Here is a 20,578-nt window from a genome sequence, read left to right on the forward strand (position 1 = left end):
ATCACGTGGAGCTTCTGTTAAAGATATAGCTTTCCAGACCCCACACCAGATGTGCTAAATCAGAAACTCCCAGGGAGGGTTCTGGGAACCTGTATGTTAATAGGTGCTCCATACAATCAAACCTGTTTGGAAACCAGTTTTGACGTTATGCATCATAAATAGGCTTGCAGAGATGGCAGGCAGGCCAGAACCTTTCTTCTAAATAACTCCTACATTTTGGGTGCCAGGGAATAGAGTAAAACCCCGCAGGGAAGACTGAGGCCTGTGCATCTCTTCAATGCTATTTTCTATTCTCCTCAAAATACTAAACAAGGTTCCTTTCCGAGACCATTTTCTTAATAGGTGGTTCCTGAGGATTCTCAGCTTCCCATGACTAACTCTCTATATGCTCACTGAATCTCAGCACTTCCTTCACAGGAAGAGCCCTGAAATCTTATTGCCCAAGAATCTGGATTCATAGCCTGGCATTACCACCACCTAACGTGGAACCTTAGATACATTGCCTAACTTCTCTCAGTCTCAGTTACCTCACTAATTTATTTATATTTTTAAGTTTCATAGATGTTTTAAAAGACCCAGACTTTGGGGAACCTCAGATTCCTGAGATTAAGAGCTCAATTTTTTCCATATCTTTTGCTCAGGGTCACATTAGAAACTTTAGCTACTGTTTAAAATTACAAGTGCTAAGAGGCAAGCGGTAGATAGGAAAAAGCAGCCCCACTGTGACTCTTCTGGAAGCTAGCGAAGTTTTGAGGGATTAGACAAGGAAAAAGATGGAGGAAATGACCCCTAAAAGGTACTTGTGCCTGGTTGATATGGAGATGAGCTAACTTCATTTGGTTATTTTGTTTATTTTACATCACAATAACCAGGTAAAGATTTTTTCATTTTCCAGCCAATTTGTTCAGTGATCTGGGACATACTCTTAGTTACCAGAAATAAGTTGCATGTTATTACTGAAATTAGTAACAGAGTTTGCGGGCTTTAAATACTGTGATCAGTCCATAGGCATCTTTCATTGAAAGAAGGAAATAATGAGAAGCACCCAGAAATATCCATTTTCCTCTGTGTGCCACTTCATAGTTTGAAGGTTTCATTTGTTCTGATGGGTCTCTTTATCCAAGACACCGAACAAGTCATATGCAACCATTTTTGAATGATGAATTACCCAGGATGGAGTTGTAAAATATAGTAGTCAAGATGTTATCATAAACAGGTTTTAAATATTAACTTAGCTATATACTTAGTCATTATGTTTCGTTTAAATGATTTCATTAAGACATATACATATAATTTTCTTTTTGTGGAATCAACTTAGATTTAATAAAGACAAATATAAATTTTGATATAAGTACTTGGTTGATTAAATTCCTCAATCAGGCAGACCTTTTTAAAGGATTTTAAAGTGCTCATAATTCATCGTTACAGCGATTACATACACTAAAAATAGACTGGTATCAGTTTACGAATCTCTATCCTTAAGAGAGGAAATAGTTTTCTCATTATTTTCTCTAATTATTTTAAATTAACAATCACCATAGTAACCTGCTGCATATTTTACTTCACCAGTTTAACTGCCATTTGAACTAGATTTTATAAAAGATTTGAGCTGGAATGAAATTGAAGAAACACAGTTTTCATCAAACACTAACCCCCAGTGAAGATTAAATCCATGTTTTGGAGGAAAAAGTCAGAAAAATTGCCCTCCTTATGCTCCTGCACAGCATTATCTGGCTCAGCTGGAGCACCACAGTTCCTGGAAAATCCATTTGAAGCACAGTACAGCAACCTCTTTTTCCAGAAAATCTGGTAATCCTGTCATCTGGTGACAAAAGAGACAGAGCTCTTTGTTCTTCTATTATTTACATGCAAAAAAATTACAAAGCACATTTGGTCTCCTCTTCAGAGGATACCAGACACAGTCCTTGCATACATTTTTTGCCCTTGTCATGTCCTTCCTCCCCAAGTGCCAAGGTACTACTGGGGAGCTGACATTTATTGACCCAAAGTTACCAACTAATATACTAGAATGTGAGGAGAGTGATGTTTTGATTTTTTTATTACATTGTTTTATCTGGTCCTCAGCTGCAACCCATCCACAGGTACATCTGCACAGACACACCTTCTTGTCTTTGGTTGGCAGGCCTTTGGTTGGTAGGTCACCCTGTATCTTCTTCCTGTCCTTACTAGGGCAAGACCTCTCTGGCCCTCCAGTATCCAGTGACATGTGCAACAGGTGTTTTCCTAGGGACACACACTGGCATCCCTTGCAGTTCTCCCCGTCTTCCTAGTCCTGGTGAATCCTCCAGCACTGGACTGAGTGGCAGCCCTACCCTTAGAGCTTTCTGCTGTCTCCATCAACCCCGAGGCTACTGACTGGTTAATGGAGGAGGACAGAACTGCAGGGCAATCCAGATTGAGAATGAGGCTTAACAGTTTATCCCCCTCTCCCCTACATATAGGTCTTATGCATTTGTCTTATGAGGGTGCTGTGCCCAAGCAACTCCATGGGAAGCCAAAGGGGAAACATGTTCAGGCCCCCACCACCATACCCTGCAGCCAGTGTGGGCTCCAGCTGCATATGGTATTCTTTCCCCATCGTGTGCCCTGCCAGGTCATGGACCCTTATGCTGGGAACCAGGAGCTGAGCAGAGAAAGGACAGTAGGTGCAGGCCAGGGGAGGAGCTTTCTTGGGATGGGGAGGTGAAGAGGAGAAACCCCCACTCATCTTATGCTGTAGAAGACAGTGAAATAGAGGGGAAAGGCAGTTCTTAAGATATTTTCCTGTGAATTATCTGTGTTCTTCATCATGCCCAATGCATTCAAGTGATAGACCTGAACTGTTTTCATTATGGTTCCTATAGTTGATAGATTGATTTATTTGCCTGTCTGGCTCTTTGGGACTGAAAGTTCTTGGATTGGGCAGTGTAAGTGTTTCATATACATTATTCTCCTTGATATTTCTATTAATAAGACTTCTTTAAAACCCAAGCACTGGGTTGAAGAAGGTGGTCCCATCTTCTTCAATATGCTGGAGATTGTCATGGCAGAGGACCTCTACGGTACTGCCAGCCCAAAGGTGCTGTCACCCTAGGAACTCTACTAACCGTATCAGAGGTCTAAGGGGAATTCCCTATTCGTGGACTGACAGCCAAACCCGGAGGTAAGCTTCTATCCTCCATCAATAAAACATTATTTCCCGAAGGAGAGCTTTGCAATGAAGTCTGAAAGCTCTTTCCAGAAAGCAGGAGGAGTCTTTCCACAAAGCTTAGAGATTCATACTCTTACCAGTCACTTTGTGCACCAAGTCCAGCCCTGCTGAAGTCCCCAAATGTAATACTTAGAATATTTCAGGCTTTCCACAAAAGTGCTCTAAAATTTTTTTAAAAAAGAAATATGGGAAAGCTGTACCAAAAACGGGCTGGAACCAGGTCTATGAACTCATGTTTTACGTCCTTTTCACTTTCGGTGTGATCAGTGGACCGGCAGCATGAGCATAATCTGGGAGCTCGTTATATATGCAGACCCTCAGGCCCTGCCCCAGACAGTGGCCCAAATAAAGATATTCATTCCCAGAATTACACAGAACAGCTTCTTCACTATCTCTCGGGCATGAACTCACTGAGCTGAAGCAGTTACTACTTTATTCTGTTTCAACTCACTTGTGTCTATGCTTCTGTATATTATATTATTTACTCCTAATTATGGAGCAGTTCCTTTTAATCCATTATTTTAAAATCCTTCCTAATTCAATTCTGATGTCAAGAATCTCTTGGAGAGCCTGAAATGGCACTAGAAAAATGCATCAGTGAATCCTGGGATGACAGTGACTGAAAGCAGCCCTGGGTGGTGTCCCAGTGACCCCTTGTGTGACTGGAGAAGCAGACACTTTGATTCCCGGAAAGCTCTGGTGGGCACTGAAACCCAGGCTCACCTTGTCTTCCAGATTTACCACTGGGAAGAGTGTTCTCAAAAAACCCACCAAATAATCTCACTGAAGGACAGAGTCTCCAATTTTTGACCTGGACATTGATCCCTCATCTGGTAACTAAGAATAGCTTGGAATAGCAGGGCATGTCTGCAAAGCTACAATTGTGGCCGGATGACCGTAACTCTTGTTATTAGGCTGCTCAGGACCGCACAATATCCGGCGCAGCTGTGAGGCCTGGCAGCAGCCAGCCGAGTGCTTAATTAGGCTTTTTATCTTTACATTTGTCTGAGGACATCTGAAACCTTCAGTGTGGCCTGTCACTAATTAGGTGACTAATTAAATAGTGCTTACTTGCTGATCTCAGAACAAAATCTCAATGAACAAGTTGGTGATTGTCACTGTTCTCTACTATCTGTCTCTGCCGTATTAATTGATGGCTACATGCTCTCTGATGGCCCTTTTGGTACCAGGGCAAATGCAACATGGTGGCTAGGCCCATAGCAACATTATGCCTATTTTGGAATTAACTTATTGTTATTTTTTGTGGGTTCATTTGATGCTTTGGGGTTGAAGGCGTTAAGTGGTAATGCATTCTTCACGATCACACAAAGTTCAAGCTACAGACGTGGACTGAGTAATAGACTCACCCACTTGGTCTTCACCCTCTACTATCAGATCATTTTCCAGTGATGACATCAGCACCTGTCTTGGTTTATGTTCCTTCAAGAACTGAAAGCAAATAATTTGCGTGCAAGTAGTTTATTTGGGAGTGATCCCAGGGAACTAACTACCTGAGAGAGAAGGGCAATGAGACAGGAAAGGGAGGAAAGTCAACAAAGCCCCCAAAGCATCTGTCAGCAGGTCACTGTGGGCAACTGAGAGGTAGTCCCACTGGGGCACTAGAGGGACACAGCTGAGAATGTTCCCTCTGCAAATGAGGAAGCTGGGAACCTCAGTTTCCTCACCGATTCAATGGGAAAGGTACTCAGAATCTCTCCTACACTAGTAGGAGGGTTGAATTAGGCAATAATATACAAAGCATCTGGAAAGGCCTAGTACTCAATGCTTGTTAGACTGACCCTCCCACTAATTAAATTTGCATATCTAGATCCCTGGTGGGAGCCACGCATTGTCTTTCAAATGAGGGAATATACTAGGGAGATAGAATCTTCTTAATGTGGAAGATGTTCTCTTCCTCCAGGGTCAGGGATGACTAGGAGTGCTTCCTGCCAGCATCTGCATCTGCAGCTTGTGACAGCTCCTCACAGTGCAAAGACATTCCCTTGGATTTCAGTTAAAATGGCTGCTGCCTCTGGTTTAACATCAGGAGGACCAATTAAGCTAGGCACCAGGAACGGACGCTCCTATGAGAATCTAATGCCCGATGGTCTGAGGTGGAGCTGAGCGGTGATGCTAGCGCTAGGGAGCGGCTGCAAATACAGATGAAGCTGCTCTGCTCACTGCCACTCACCTCCTGCTGTGTGGCCTGGTTCCTAACAGGCCATGGACCAGTACTGGTCCACAGCACAGGGATTGGGGACACATGAATTAAGCAGCCTAACACTGTGGTGTTTCTATTTTGCAAAACTGCATGACTCCAGAGAAAATTGGAGGTGTGCACTGCAGTTTTAGCTGTCTACCCACGCTGGGGGATATCAGATCCCTTATGGACCAAAGACTTGCCTGGTCACAGGGGCCACATCTGTGGCTCTAGCTGACCAGTACTGCCTCATAGCCTGCTAACATATGTTTCTTAGGCCTTTTCTTGATATTTGGATGCTTTGCAAACCTTAATATGGACATACTTGGATCCTCCCTTCTGCCACTAACTTCAAGTTTATCATGTAAGTTTTAGGAGACTCTGAATAAACACCCATCCCAAGTCTAGGAGATCCACTGCATTCAAAAAACAAACAAACAATTAAAAAAAAACAAACCCGAGGCCAAAGACAAAATTTTCAGTCTTTACTCATGTCTCAGATATTTAATGGGATCATGTACTTCCTTCATAGAAATTTGTATCAAACTCCACTCTCCCTTCTTGAGCACCCAACCCCCCTGGGAGCACATCCTCCCCGAACCCACCACCAGAACAGTGGCTCTCAAAATGTCCCTGGACCACCAGCATCAACATCATTTCAGAACTTGTTAGAAATACAAATTCTCAGGTCTCACCCCAGACCTACTGCATCAGAAACCTGGAGAATGGGGCCCAGCAGTCTGTGTTTTAACAAGCCCTCCAGGGACTTGCTTGGTCTTCAGTGCCACTAGCTCAATGCCATCTCCATCCTACTGTTCCCATCTTCCTCATGTGAAGCCTCAGTCCCCAAAAGACAAAGGGCACCATACGCACTCTCCTCAGCTCTGACCCGGTCAGCCACTTTCTTTCCATCCTGCATAGAGTAGATGGCAGCCATACCACCCGCCCATTGAGTTCTCTTATCGCGATGCAAATAAACGGAAGTGTGTGCAAGTGCACTGAGGGAGTAAAGAGGTATCAAACTGTCCCCCCTCTTACATCATTTGTTATTGGGTGAAAATGTAGAGGGGAAGCCCAGAAACATGGGCATAGGGGCCCTTCCTTAGAGGCACCAGATAGCTGTTCTTTTGTGAGGAATGGGAACATCTGAGCCACTGCGTGAGACCCAGACCAAGCAAGGCAGTTACTGAGCACGTGGCTTCTGGCAACTGTGTTCTTCTCTAACTATTGTTCTCTGGAGAGAATTCCTTTCAAAGGGAAAACCAGGACCTTCCCAACATACCAACATTTTAAGGCACTTGGGCTTGAAAAAGAAATGCTTTGAATTTCTTTTTTTTTATTTTAAGAACTTGTGGTGGAGAAAAATATTGTGAATCAGCTTCCTAGACATAGAATTAATGTTGAGTAACTTTTTCTAGAAGCAACAGATTGTGAAAATTCCAGACTCAACATTCTGCACATCAGAGCTACTTACAGGGGTAGGATGAGAGTGGGGGTGGAGGTGGTACTTATAAAAAAGACAGTTTCCTGGGTCCATATTCCCAGTGTTACAATTCACTTGGGCTGGGTGGGACCCAGAAATATGTATTTTTAACAGAGTCCGCAGGTAATTCTGACGTGTAGCTGAGTGCGGGAACTGTTTATGTAGACATTTCCTCAAAATGGTCTGTCTTGTCTATAAGGAAACCTATTTCCCCCTATAAATGCTTAGTTTGACTAACCTCTTTTTATGAGCTTGTTTTCCAAGCCACATTTTCTCATTCTCAACAAATCATATAACTTCTAAATCACATCATTGCTTCAGGGCTTACCAGGTATAATTATTAACTTATCATTAAACATTACATAGCTGAAGTCATTACCACATGTCATAGTATTTACACGAATTGGACCTAGTGAAAAGCATTTCAGAGAGCTTCATGCTTGAACTATCACCATGAAGAACAAAGGTCCAAGAAGATATATGTGCCAAGCATGAGGATACCTGCCTATATGATATTTAAAAAGACTTCCTCACCACCGGCATTTGCCCAAAACATAGAACCCTCCCTCATCCTCCCCTATCAGAAGTGATCTCACTTGTTTTTGATTTCCCATGATGCTTTGTTATTCCAATCTTATGGAACTGATTGGTTTGTGTCTTGTATTTTGCCATCTCTTCTGTGCAAAGCCTTTCTAATTCGTCTTTTATAATTGTCATCTTTGTATTTACATCTTACTTATGCTCAATGTATATAAACATACACTCAAAGTATAAATATATAACTCTTTATTACATATATATAGATGAAAACACCATTAATCAGTTTCCCTAAATCATAAAGCAAAACCCAATTTCATCTTATTCTGTTTTTCCAGAACTCCCAAATTTTATTCTTATTTGTTCAGTGGATGTTTCAAATGTTATACTCATTTTCATCTTTTTTTTCAGTAAGGGTATAAGTTTTACTTTTATTCAGAGATACATAAGTATTTCATCTGAGATCCCAAATACCCAGACCGCCTCCCCACCCAGTTCCTTACCCAGGATCAGCCCTCTCCTCTGCTTGGTTCCTGGAGGACCCTCAGAGCACCAGGGTCACTCCAGGTAGACCCTTGTACCTTCTTGTTGGGTCCAGTGGATTTTTTTACATCCTAGTTTTCTTTATTGAAAAAAAAAAAAAGTAAAGCTCAAAAAGGACATATCACGTAAATTGTTGAGTCCAGTGTTGATTTTAGATCCCTTGCCCAGGACACAAACCTGGACTCAGGCAGGCATAAGAGACTTGCTCCTTGGCCCCTTTCTCTAGGCCCCTCCTGGTTCCTACTGGGCTTTCCATGAATAAGGGAGCCATGCAAGATGGCACCTAAGAGAAGAGAGAAGTGAGATCAGGAAGAGAGCTTTTAGCCTCTTCCTTGCCCCATGAACACTCCATCGCCTTCTAGAAGTGCTCAGAATCCTTGACCCCACCCTCTTTGGGTCTCTCATTCTTTGGTCTCCCCCTGGAGGTCAGAGAGTGCTGTCACTGACATCTATATGGCCGTGGATACAGCTGCTGTGTTATTTTTACTAGTACAACAAAAATGAAGTAGCCAGGGACCTTGTCAAAAAATCTCTTTTTGATCTAAGCAGAAAAAAATATTGTTGAAAGGAATTATAAATTTTCAGGCAAATACTCGTAGATTCTCTTAGTATGTTACATTTATAATAAATATTTTGATATGTTCTGCCTTATATTTTTTAAAATATTGGAAGTTCACATAGCTCTCAACTTTTACACTCCATTTATACCATTTTATCATTAATTTTGTGACATTATGTGGTATCATTAAGACCAAATTAAATCTGAGTTATTCTTTGATGAGTAAAATGTGCAGTTAGGTTCTAAGTATCTATCTTGCACTAGGATTTAATGTCATTTGGCAAATGCTTTTGTCATTGTTTTGAACAATTCAGAAAACAGATTTTACTAAATTAAATTGTAACATTTAGATTGATGTAGATTATTATTCTCTCTCTACATTATCTATTTGTTAAATAAAATCATTAATGAAAGCAGTTAATTAAATCACTTGCTTCGTTTGCCTTTGCTATGCTGAAAAAATCAACAAAAAATAAAAAATAATAAGCATTCACCTGCATGGTTGATAGGTTTCTACTGCCCAGAAGGTGAGCAACGTGAAAGTTTCACGTTTCTTTTATCATGTTCACAATAAATTAGCAACGTGACCCTCTTTATTTGAAGGATAAGGATGTTTAGACCTCATTTTGTAGCTGTCCTCCCAAAGCATGGAATGAAATGCAATACCTTTTACTTATTTCCCTGGATACTCTAATCCCTCCCTGCTTTACAAGTATCTCTGAGCTGTTCCTCCCTTTGTATCCACAGCAACGTGAAATCCCCACTGGAATTATCTGCTGTGAAAATGCAGGTGCACTTGTTTAATGTTTCATTGGTTTGAGCACTTAACTTGAACTTTTTTTTTTCCATGACATGGTGACCTTTGCTTTCAGAGCAGAAGGCTCACAATAATGTTAGATATTGTTTATATACATTAAGCCAACACTATTAGATCTTAGAGTTGTGCTTTTTCTGTGGTTTTGCTGTTCCTGCCATTTTGTCTAATTCATGCCCAAACCCAAGATGTACCCTCTGACCCGCTATTCTATTTGCAGGAACTTTTAAAATATTTATAGGTAATCAAATTAAAAGTCTTAAACATTTGATCTTCATATTTCATCCTCAGAGAGCTAAAATCTGTTAGAACTGTATATTATAAACTTCATGATTTTGGACGCTAACTCTTAGTTATAAATTTAAGAAATGAAATATTTGGGTGTTTCTAAATTAGATTAAAATTAAATAAAAAAATATAAAGTTGGAGAAAAATGGAAATTCTGGTGATAATTTTATATAAAGGCATGAAAGAGGCAAGGAACTTTACTGAATCACAAGAAGGTTGATGTTACAAAGAAGGTTGAGGAGGTTAGTTTAGGCCTTGACCATAATTACCTATATACCATGCTCATGAATTTTGATTTAACATTTTGCTAATAAAAATAGTCAACATTCGTTGAAAATGTTCTATGCAGCAGGCAATATTCTAAACATTTACAGATACTATTTCATTTAATCCTCACAGCACCCCTATGTGGCATTATGTTCTATTATTCCCATTTTACAGGCTAGAAAACAGCCACAGAGAAGTTAAATAACTTGCACAATGTCAAAAAGTTAGAAAGTGCTAGAGCTGAGAGTCCAGCTGAGGAAATCTGAATCTCAAGCCCATGGTCTTTACTCTGCTGGTACCAACATGGTGAACAAATATAGAGAGTTTTAAAACTAAGAATTATTGAAATTGAATTTAATTTAAAAAGAGGTTTCCAATAGCTGTGTGGAAGATGGGCAGGAGAGAGACTTGTAACAGAGAAACTAACCCTGAAACTATTTCTGTAGTCCAGAAGGTGAGCTAAGGTAATATGTCCTAGAAATGGCAGATGGGGAGCATTCAAGAAATGTGGACAAGGTGAAAGTAATTGAACGTGTGGGAAGTGAGAAAGAGGGTAGGAGTCTGAAGTTGGCTCCCAAATTCCTAACTTGGAAGGTGGCTAGTTGGCCATCCCATTGATGGAGATAAAGGAGAAATGGCATGGGCCTACAAGACCTTTGTTTGGACACATATGGAATTTGGGATGCCCATTGAGTTACCCCATTAGGACTGATAGACATTTGGAAATTAGGTTTTGAGCTCAGGAGAAAGCTATCATGTAAATGTAATTATGATGAAGTCACAGTGGTAGATAACCTCACCCAGGGAAATAGACATGAAGAGGGATAGGTGGGCAAGGGAGGAGCTGGTTGAAAAAAGCAAGAGAACCTTAAGACAACATTATCTCATCCTGTTCTATGGCTGCAGCTCCTGGGTGGGGCCTCCTTCATGGACCCAGCTTTCACCACTTCCTCCATCTTTTGTTCTTCAGGATTCGCATCAATAATGGCATCCCACTGTTGCTTGTCCCTGGGTGACTCCCCATCTCTTACTGATTCCCAGAACTCTGCACATGCCTCTGCCTTCATTTCATCAAACCTTGTGGGGTCAGTGTTTGATTTCCTGCTTGGTCTCTTAGTGATACAAGGATTTTCCCCCATCACCACACACCTTTTCTTCATAGGTCAACATGAGTAGAGACTTCTAGTAGCCTCCCAGTATTCATTCTGCACTTCGTCCTTGGTAACAGAACCCTGGGCAATGTGGTTCTTAGAAAAAGCACTGTGTTTCTCTTGAAAACAAACAAACAAACAAAAAGCCCGTTTTCCAGCCTTTCTTGCTGCTACATGTGGCCATGTCACTGAGTTCTAGCAAGGTGACCAGAAATGTCATGTGAGATTTTAAGAAAGGCTCTTTAATGGGCAGTCCTTTCTACCCATATCTCCTTCCTTCTGCCTATAATATGGATATTGGATGTGATGGCTGGAGCTTTAGGAGCCACCTTGGACCTGAGGAGACCTCAAGAATGGAAGCCACCTTGGAAAAGCAGAGAAGCAGGGCCATGGTTCCTGTTGACTTCATCACTCTACCTTAACAGCACTAGACTGGTTACTTTCAGGTTTCTTAAATGCAGTTGTAAGAGAAATTTGCTGGTATAGGGATAGGGAGAGATGCAAGAGGAACATAAAGAGGAGACAGGGTTAATGTCTTCTGAATCAGGGGGGAGGAAGAATGCTTTTGCAGATGGCAATGGTCTGGAGGGGGCAAGAAGGGAAACAGATGGAAGGGGTTGCCTGGTGGCTGGTCTCTGTTTTCTCTGTGATGTGGGAGAAGTACTTGATTGAGAATGAGGAAGGGGAATAGTAGGGAGAATAAGAAAGGTTGAAGTAGTGACCTTGAAGACTGAAGAAAGGACCAGAACAACCACAACAAAGAATACAAAAGGAATCTGGCTAAGGCTAAAGAAAAAGAATGGAAAGCTGGTTACTTTATAGATAAAATCCAGAAATGCCCTCTCTTCCCAAATCTTTTGAAGAAATCTTTAATTGCACAATAGCACAATTCAGGATACTACAGTGTGATAAATTTTTTATGAAATTTACAAGCCATTTGATTCATGTCGTTAGATCATTTAAAATATTCAATGACAAAGGGATTGTTTTTGTAGTAAAAGATATGGCTGGATAAGTACTAAATCTTGTATTCACATAGAACTGTAACAACTGTAAGAAGGACCTGCATATAACTGTATTATTAGTGTAACATAAACCCCTTTTCCATCACACAGGCACCAAAGCTAAAATAAATTTTAACTGCAATCGGTATAAACACATTATTATTTGTGTTTTCCATTAAATGATAATAAATCAAAGGCCTGTCATCATTTTGCATTTACAGACTGACAGCCATAAGTAGCTGGGGTTAATTGTGACCTTTATGTTATTTGAACATATTCAAAATTTTTATTCTTATTATTAGAGGATAAAATGTACTCGATTTTCTTTGTATCAAATAAGAATATTCATTCTTAAATAATACACATCCTTAGAGACTTTAGAGAAAAACCTTTCATAATATTTAGCTATTTTTAAATGTCAAGTGCATTTGAGTTTATTACATTGCTGGCCCATGCTGTCATCAAAAGTCTCCTGCTTTTAGTGGTAGTTAACAGTTTGTCAATAAATTGATAGCATTCCACATTTGGAAAATTCCCAATTTCCTCATGGGAAAGGAGGGCAGGTATTTTTCTAGACCTTGGTGAAGGTTTCTTTTTTGGCATTTGGTTGGTTTAAGGGAAGATGTGAACTAAGAGATTTCAGGAAAAAAAACATATCATCATCCTGAAGCCTATGAAAAGATCAGCTCACTCATAAAATTTTGCCAACTCTAGCTGGAGAGCAAATTTGCAGCAGGAATATTTTCAATACCAAAGGGAAAACGCAGAATGAGTCTTAAACACATGAATTCTTCAGAAGCCTCCACTTCCATACTCTGGGAGTGCTACTTAACACTATTCATAGGACTGTTTAAGCAGAGGACAGCCTGGATGGGTGGAGAGAGCACTCCTTGGGGTCCGAAGACATGGCTTTCATTTCTGACCCTGCTGCTTCTGGGCGTCATGACTGTGAACGAATTACCTACCATTTCCAACTTTGATTTTCTTTGTCATGAAATACCGACAATAAAAACCTGTCCCCCGCCCCCAGCACAAATTGCTTAATCTCTATGATAATGCCTATGTGCGGGCCTCAGGCCCTAATGCCAATATGAGGTAGTTTTGCTCGCTCTATATATATATCTGAAAGTCACAAAGCTAATATCAATCAATGAGAATTAGATTATTTTTCGATCCTTGTCAACACTTTAGGGTCTGTAGGGCAATGAAGGCAGAGGTTAGATGAGAAGATGCTGAAACCAGACAGCTTGGGTTTCTACCCTGCCTCCACACTCCCTGCCGTCTGGTTTCTAGCAAAGCACTGTGCCTCACATCCACATAATACAATAGGGAAGGTGATGTTACTGACCTCATTGTCCTGCTTTGAGGACTAAATGAGAGACATGCAAAATGCTTGATTGTAAGCACTCAGAAGTTTTAGCTACTGTGGTTATGATTCTAAGCAGTTTCTTAGTAGTCTGAAATTCCAACTTTGCATTAATTTATACTAAATTTACCTTCCTCTCAATTTGGGATTTTATTTTACTCTGAGAATCACATTTTTAAAAATTAAGTGATGTCTGCCATTACAGTGCCGCAGCTTTTGGTAGTTTCTGTAATTAGTTGCTCTCGTGCCATTTTGCTTATTTCATTTAAATGATTGGTTCTATTTGAAAGTTTATGCAGAAAGAGTTGCTGAGTTTGAAGAAAAACTTAACAATTGGATGACATGTGAAATAAGGTTAAATTGAATTACAGCCGACCCTTAAACAACAAGGGTTGAACTGTGTGGGTCCACTTATATGTGGATTTTTAAAATAATTAGGATAAATGTATTTTCTCTCCCATATGATTTTCTTAATAACATTTTTTTCCTAGCTTACTTTATTCAGTATGTAATACATATAACATACAAAACATGTGTTAGTTGACTGTTTACAATATCAACAAGGCTTCCAGTCAACAGTAAGCTATTAGTAGTTATTTTGGGGGAGTCAAAGTTATATGTGGATTTTTGACCAACCCCCACATTGTTCATGTGTCACTATGTAATAAATTTGTACTGAATCGTGCTTTACCTCTTTTTTGTGTCTCTGTGTTTTCTCCTTAGCTCTCACCTGAAGTTTAGTAATCTCACCCTGATTTCAACACACGGACTCCCTGGAAAAAAACTTTTGGGCACTGAACAAAGGAAGTTTTTAGCAAGCGAGTATGAATTCTATTTGCTTTTTCATTCTGAGACCAAAATGTCCTAATTTGTGTGCAGTCATTTTTATGTTAAATAGATTTCAGACTGGAAAAGGATATGTGGCACGCTTTTCTCCTGGAGTATAGATGTCACTTAGGAGATACAAGGACACACCTGTTAATGGCAAATGGCAGGGTCTGGCTGCCATTTTGTATTTGTGAGAAAATGTAGGCCCTCTTCCAAAAACTGAGACAGAGCCTGCTGACCCAGCCACGGCCTGCATTTGGGTTCTGATTGACATGGCAGGGCAAGGGACCTTGGTGACTATATTTGCATCAGCCAGGCAACTCCCCCAAGGTTCAGAGTTGGGCCAAGTAAGGCCAAGCACCTTACTGAGATGTGGGTCTCACACCTACCACATCATTTGTAATCGGGGCTGATCAGCAGAGACCTCTTATGCCAGTCTGGGCAAGCTTTGTTGTTTGCATCCCAATAGAATCACTATTTGTCAACAGCTGTTCTAGAAAATGCCATTTCATTATCACACAGCTTCCACTACTTTTAATTTCCTGTAGCAGAACAAGGGTACAAGGATTACTAGGCTCCCTGCCTCTAAAAACAGTGTTCCAATTTTTCCAATGAGGAGGAAGGAAATTGTTCCCTCTCAGAGTATTCATTTTAGAATCCATGACGAAGAGATCCTTTTTCAACTGTGAAAAAGACTTACTTTGCCTTCAAACAGTGAGAAAAACTGCAAGTTCTTACTAGCAGAACTACGCTTATTTCGAGCTAATACTTTTATTAGACCACAAACTTTTTTTTTTTTTTTTTGAAGGACATCATTAGGGTGCCAGAGGCATGGCTTTTGGGTCTGGTGGATGCTAATTCAGATCCTGCCCATACCACAAAGGGGATTTCATTTCTCTGAGCTTTGAATTTTTTAACTGTGAAAGGTGTATGATAAGTTAACCTCGCTAGAGTTTTTGTTAAATTTAGCATAACAGCAAGTTCTGACAAAGACTAGGGGATCAACACATGTGCATCCCCTTCCCTCTTTGCCCTCTTTCTAAATTACATGATTCTCAGGAAATGTTGGTGTTATTGATAAATGTCTCACAAGGAATTTAATTCAGTCAGCTTGATAAAGGTTTTCGTGTTAGGTAGTTTATAAGAGAGGATAGCTAGTACTAACCTTCTGCTGGTGTGGTACTGTGTGGGAACTGCATGTGGCTGGATGGAAAGTCACCTGGTATCCCTGCTTCTGTCCTTGCCTCTCCACATTTTCAGCTCAGTAACTAGAGCAGTGCTGCATAAATGTAATAAGTCAGATCACATCGACTCCTGAACAGACCTAGAACTGTATCGTCCAATATGGTGGCTACTAGCCACATGTGGTTATTTAAATTTAAATTGATTAGAGTTAAATGAGATTAAAGATTCAGCTTCTCAATTGCATTAGCCATATTTCAAGTGCTCAAATAGCCACATGTGGCTAGTAGCTGCCATATCAGACAGCACAGCTAGAGAACATTTCCATCATCACAGAAACTTCTAGAATGCACCAACCTAATATCTATCCCTGTCCACTTACTTCACTGACCTCATCATTTACCATTTTTGCCCTTGTTCTTTTCACTCTAGCCACACCAGCCTCCTCAATGTTCCTGAAACACAATAGGCAAGTCTACACTTGGGGTTCCTTGTTTTCTCACTCCCAAGTCTTTGCTTAAATGTCAGCTTTTCAATGAGATCTCCCCTGACCACTCATTCATTTGCAACCAATATTCTTAACATAGTCCTGTTCCCCTTACTCTGCTGTTTTTTTCTTCCTACTGAAACCCTTCTAAATGCTATATAATTTGCCTTTTAAAATTGTTTTTTCTTTATATTCTGAATCCTTCAACTACAATGTAAATTCCATGAGGGTAGGAATATTTTGCCTTTTCGTTCAGTGATGTGTTCCCGGCATCTGGGACAGTGGTCGGCACATAGTAGGTGCTCAATAAATAATGTTGAATAAATAAAAATTACCTCTAAAAATACCTGCGAAAGTCATCTGAATCATGTTATAGACAGTGACTAAATAACATAGCCAATTGTCTCTGGATGAGTAACTACATGTTATCATCATTCTAGAAACAACAAATTAAAAAGGGTGTTACTTTCCAAATGGTCCTCATACGCCAATAGAGAAAATTGTTTCTGGTCACAAAGTTTAAAAATAACAAGGCTATTGGCATCTATAAATTTAATAATGTAAAGTCCTCATTTTAAATATGAATTCTGAGCTTTGCCCTAACCAGTGTTTTAATTTATTCTTTTTGTTTCTACTTTTTTAATAGCCAGTTTTTATTTTTCTCTGACCCTGTCCAGTTTCTGGTGGAGGTGCTAATGACATGCTGCGGATGCAGCAGAAAGGAAGGCAGTGAGAGGAGAGGAGAAACAGGAAGCAGGAGAAATCCACTAATTGGATAATCAGCCCTGAATAACTGAAAATTAATTGTGATGCTCCTTTTTTTAAGAGTGTCGTGATAAATCCTTTATGAAAACCTCTGAGGTTCTTTCCAGTTCTGAAGGGTTCTGATTCCATGAAGTGCAGATCTCTACCATACTTACGTTTGCTCCCCTGGGGTTACTCCTAATTTTGCACCTTGAGCTTTGGGCTTAGTCTTATGACAGACACCAGGTATGGGGACACTGCAACTTTGAACAAACGTCCTCTCCCAGAAACTTCCCCATCCCACATTTCTGCTTTTTTCTTATTGCCTGTCTCCAGATTGTTCTATGAAGACAATCTTTCGTATCATTTCGAGTCAGGGCCAAGTTCACTTAAAAAGAATGAAGTTTCATTGATGTTTCTTCTTTGATTCCTTCTGTCTTTTCCAGAGAACTAGTGGAGGTATTTCTCTTGTCCTTAAGCCACGAGACAGCCTCTGCCATGTTAGAATCTTAATGCTCACTAACTCTGCTTAGGAAATAATTTTGGAAACATATCACTTATAGTTTCTAATGTCTAGTTTTGCCTGCCTGATGGGTAAGTTAAGGAAGGTCCAGAATGTATAGTAATATTCAGAATGGATATTAATATCCAGAACAGATAGTAATCACCCACACAATGATATTTTAAACTGAGAAAAGTCATACAGTGTAGTAACAGACAGTAAAAGCAGCACCCCACATTCTTGAATGCTTTCTTAGGTTCCTAAAAAAAAATGGTGTTCCCAAGTGCCCGTTCCCACTGGACAGAGCTTCAAATTTTAACTCTGAAATATGCATTCTGACATTATCAACATGACTGTCCTACTGTCATTAAAAATAACATTGTCTTAGCCTTTCTCAAATTTCCCCTGAGAACTTTTATCTTTGAGCAACTCCTCGTAAGATTAATCCCTGTGCACTAACTATATTTAATTTTTCCTAATCTAGGACGACTGACAGTACTGTTTCTATTATGAACAGACTGTGATGCAAATAAGAACAATCCTTTGTGAGTCTCTCATGAATGTACAAAATCAATGAAGTTTCCTGTTTTCCTGTAAAGCTACCAGAATTTCATCTCGCTCTCTATTATTTTCCTGTGACAGGCCAGCCCCCAATTTTCTTTCCGTATTAAGAAGAAATTTTCTTGTTGTTAAGTGTTGTTTCATGGAGAGATACAAAGCCCAGAGCTCCCTTCTCTTTCACAGGTCCTATAACGGGGTCTAATGTGCATCCATTACTAGAATTCTTTTTGTGTAGTGATGAGTGGATCAAAAAGAAAAAATGTTCTCCCATTACCACTTTAGTCCTGTTTGCATCCAAGGAGAGTAAACAGGATTATGTATCATTAATATTATTTAGAATAATACCTTTCACATATGCATCCCACTTGACAAAACAGCATCTCTTACATTCTCACATTCATTCCTTACAATGATCGAGACATGTAGGGAGGAAAATTATGCTATGTTGAGAGCTGAGGAAACTGAAGTATTGAAAGGGGATGCAGACTCCCCAGGGTCCAGTCTCATTAATGACAGGGTAAGGACACATACCTTGGCACAGTGAAGACTAGACAAATGAAACACTATTCTGCCACCCTGTACTCTTGTAATGATCTCAGAACAGGATCACTAAGAGAGTCATGTAAAGGAGGTCAGACCTTTCAGAAAGTTCTGGAAACAACCCTCACAAAACTCTTTAAATAAACCCGAAGCCACAAGAAACCCACTTTTCTTACATTGTAGTACAGTGCTCAAACTCAAATGGAACCCGGACAAGAAAACCCATCCCCCCTGGACCTGTCGTTCACAGAAGTATCAGTTCCCCACAAATCATTTTTGCTCTACAGAGTGAATCCAAAAAGTCTCCAGGTTCTACACTTACTGCAAATGTAATTCCCTGATATATCCTGTAAACATAACGTGTTTTGTTGTTTTGACACAAATGCATACACTCATTCTAAGAATGAGTCATTTATTGAGAAGCTTAGCAAATAGGAAGTATTCTCAATATTCAAGACCTTGACCCCTGCCTTTGGGAATCCTTAACGATGTCACTTTCTTCTTCTTCATTCCCTTTGAGTATATGGTCAATATGACAATTCATCAGCTAAAGTAAATGTATACATACCATGAAATAGAAGCAGAAGAAAGGGTATATATTAATGATCACACACACACACACACACACCCTCCCTCCCTGTTGTTGACTGGCCTATGCCAAACAGAACAATTTAGCTTTAAGAGAAAGATGTCAATTTATGACTGTCTCATAACAAAAAATCTCCTAGTATGTAGCCTTGGTCCTGGTAAACTCACAGCAAGAGCACAAACTCTGCCCACTAGGCCACTTGAACCAACTCACCAGATGTCTAATTAATGCCGACTATCAGCTGCTCAAATGTCACTGATGGAGCTTCTCTCCCCACAGCCACTGTTTTAATGATAAAGATCATGCATTGATGTCACTGTGCTCCTGGGTCAATGTGGTGGTTGGTAGGATGACTGCAATAGACCGAGCAGCCAAGCATGTCGTGGTTTCCCAGGAGGGAATCGTGCTCTACGACCACCTCATCCTCTGCACTGGGCAGCAGTACCAGGTGAGGCCGTGCATGGCCATCTCCATGGTTAACGGTTATTGTGTTTACCGGGCATATGCTCTTGGGGAGAAGGGCATGCCTTCTCACCCTACAGCTGCCATGCTGTATTCATTAAAGAGCCCTGCAATGGCCTGCACACATCACCAGAATTGTGCCGGAAACTCTCATGGAAACCCATTCCAAGAAAAACATTCTGCTCAAGGAAAAAAATCACACAAGTCGGAGAAATGTCATTCTTCAAGCTGTTGTCCAAAAGTCTAACACTTACTACTCATCAGAGCACAATCCAGACACAACCCAGCATGCATTCGTGGGAAATTAATTTATGCCTCAAGAGGCTAACATTTGGTAGTGGTGATGGGCTCACGCTAAAGTATTTCAAACATGCGCACCTTCTGTCAACCCTTATTTTATTTTGTCTCTCAGTTATAAAACTAGGAAATGTGACTGATTGATTACCCAGTGACCATGCTGTCCATTTTGATTAAATTCTTAAACCACATTTGAGGAAAGCATTGCTGGATACAACTGAAGCTGTTCAATGTCTTAGGGAAGCAAATTTTAATATTCTCACTTTGCAACACACATAATCATTTTATATGGACCACAAAATAGGGCATCTCTTTAATCAAAAGAGATTTACTTTATTACTCAAAGATTGGTCTTTTAATTACATTTCTCCCAGGAATCTCAGGAACCTGGATAGGCCTCCCTGTGGTTTGTTCCTGAGAAGTATGGAGTAATCCACCCCCACCCCTGGCACTGCCACGTTTTATCTGGTTCTGTCTTAGGCCATCTTGTGAGTGGTCATGGATTCAACTAGGTTGGTGGGATGAGTGTGTTCAAGTTTTCCTTACATAGCCAAGCCAGGAGGAGGCATTGTGTGGTAGTGGAAAGAGAGCTGAGCAAATCCTCGTATCTTTTACTTGCAGTTCTGAGCCTTACACACTGAGATCACCTGGGGCACTTTTGAAATATACCTATGCCTAGACTCTACCCAGAGAGGCTCCGTTTTAATTATTATGGGATAGGGGCTCAGTCATCAGTAGTTTTTAAGCTCCTAAATGATTCTAAGCCAAGGCCAAGAATCACTGACTTGAATTTTATCAACCTAGAATCTCTCATCTGTGTCTTAGAGCAGCACTTCTCAAACCAGAATGTGCAGACAACTAACCTGTGCATCTCATTAAAGTGCAAATTCTGAGCAAGGGAGGGTGTGAGGGCAGCTGAGATACTGCAGTTCTAACAAGCTTCCAGGTGAGGCAGATGCTGCC

General features: G+C 40.3%; 1 protein-coding gene across 9 annotated transcripts in view; it reads left to right on the forward strand.

Moving 5' to 3' along the window:
• The window catches only part of CFAP61 (cilia and flagella associated protein 61), a 296,212-nt gene that overhangs the window by 184,282 nt on the left and 91,352 nt on the right, over positions 1–20,578 (forward strand). For 8 of the 9 annotated variants that reach the window (XM_023537747.1, XM_023537746.1, XM_011370806.2 and 5 more), the window contains 2 exons: positions 14,147–14,245; positions 19,136–19,304. In XM_023537747.1, coding sequence (XP_023393515.1) covers positions 14,147–14,245; positions 19,136–19,304 — 268 coding nt within the window. The remainder of the gene's footprint in view (positions 1–14,146; positions 14,246–19,135; positions 19,305–20,578) is intronic. The other variant, XM_023537742.1, reaches the window with a different exon arrangement.

This window comes from Pteropus vampyrus, unplaced genomic scaffold (genome assembly GCF_000151845.1).
Source record: "Pteropus vampyrus isolate Shadow unplaced genomic scaffold, Pvam_2.0 Scaffold7, whole genome shotgun sequence".
Taxonomy (NCBI): domain Eukaryota; kingdom Metazoa; phylum Chordata; class Mammalia; order Chiroptera; family Pteropodidae; genus Pteropus; species Pteropus vampyrus.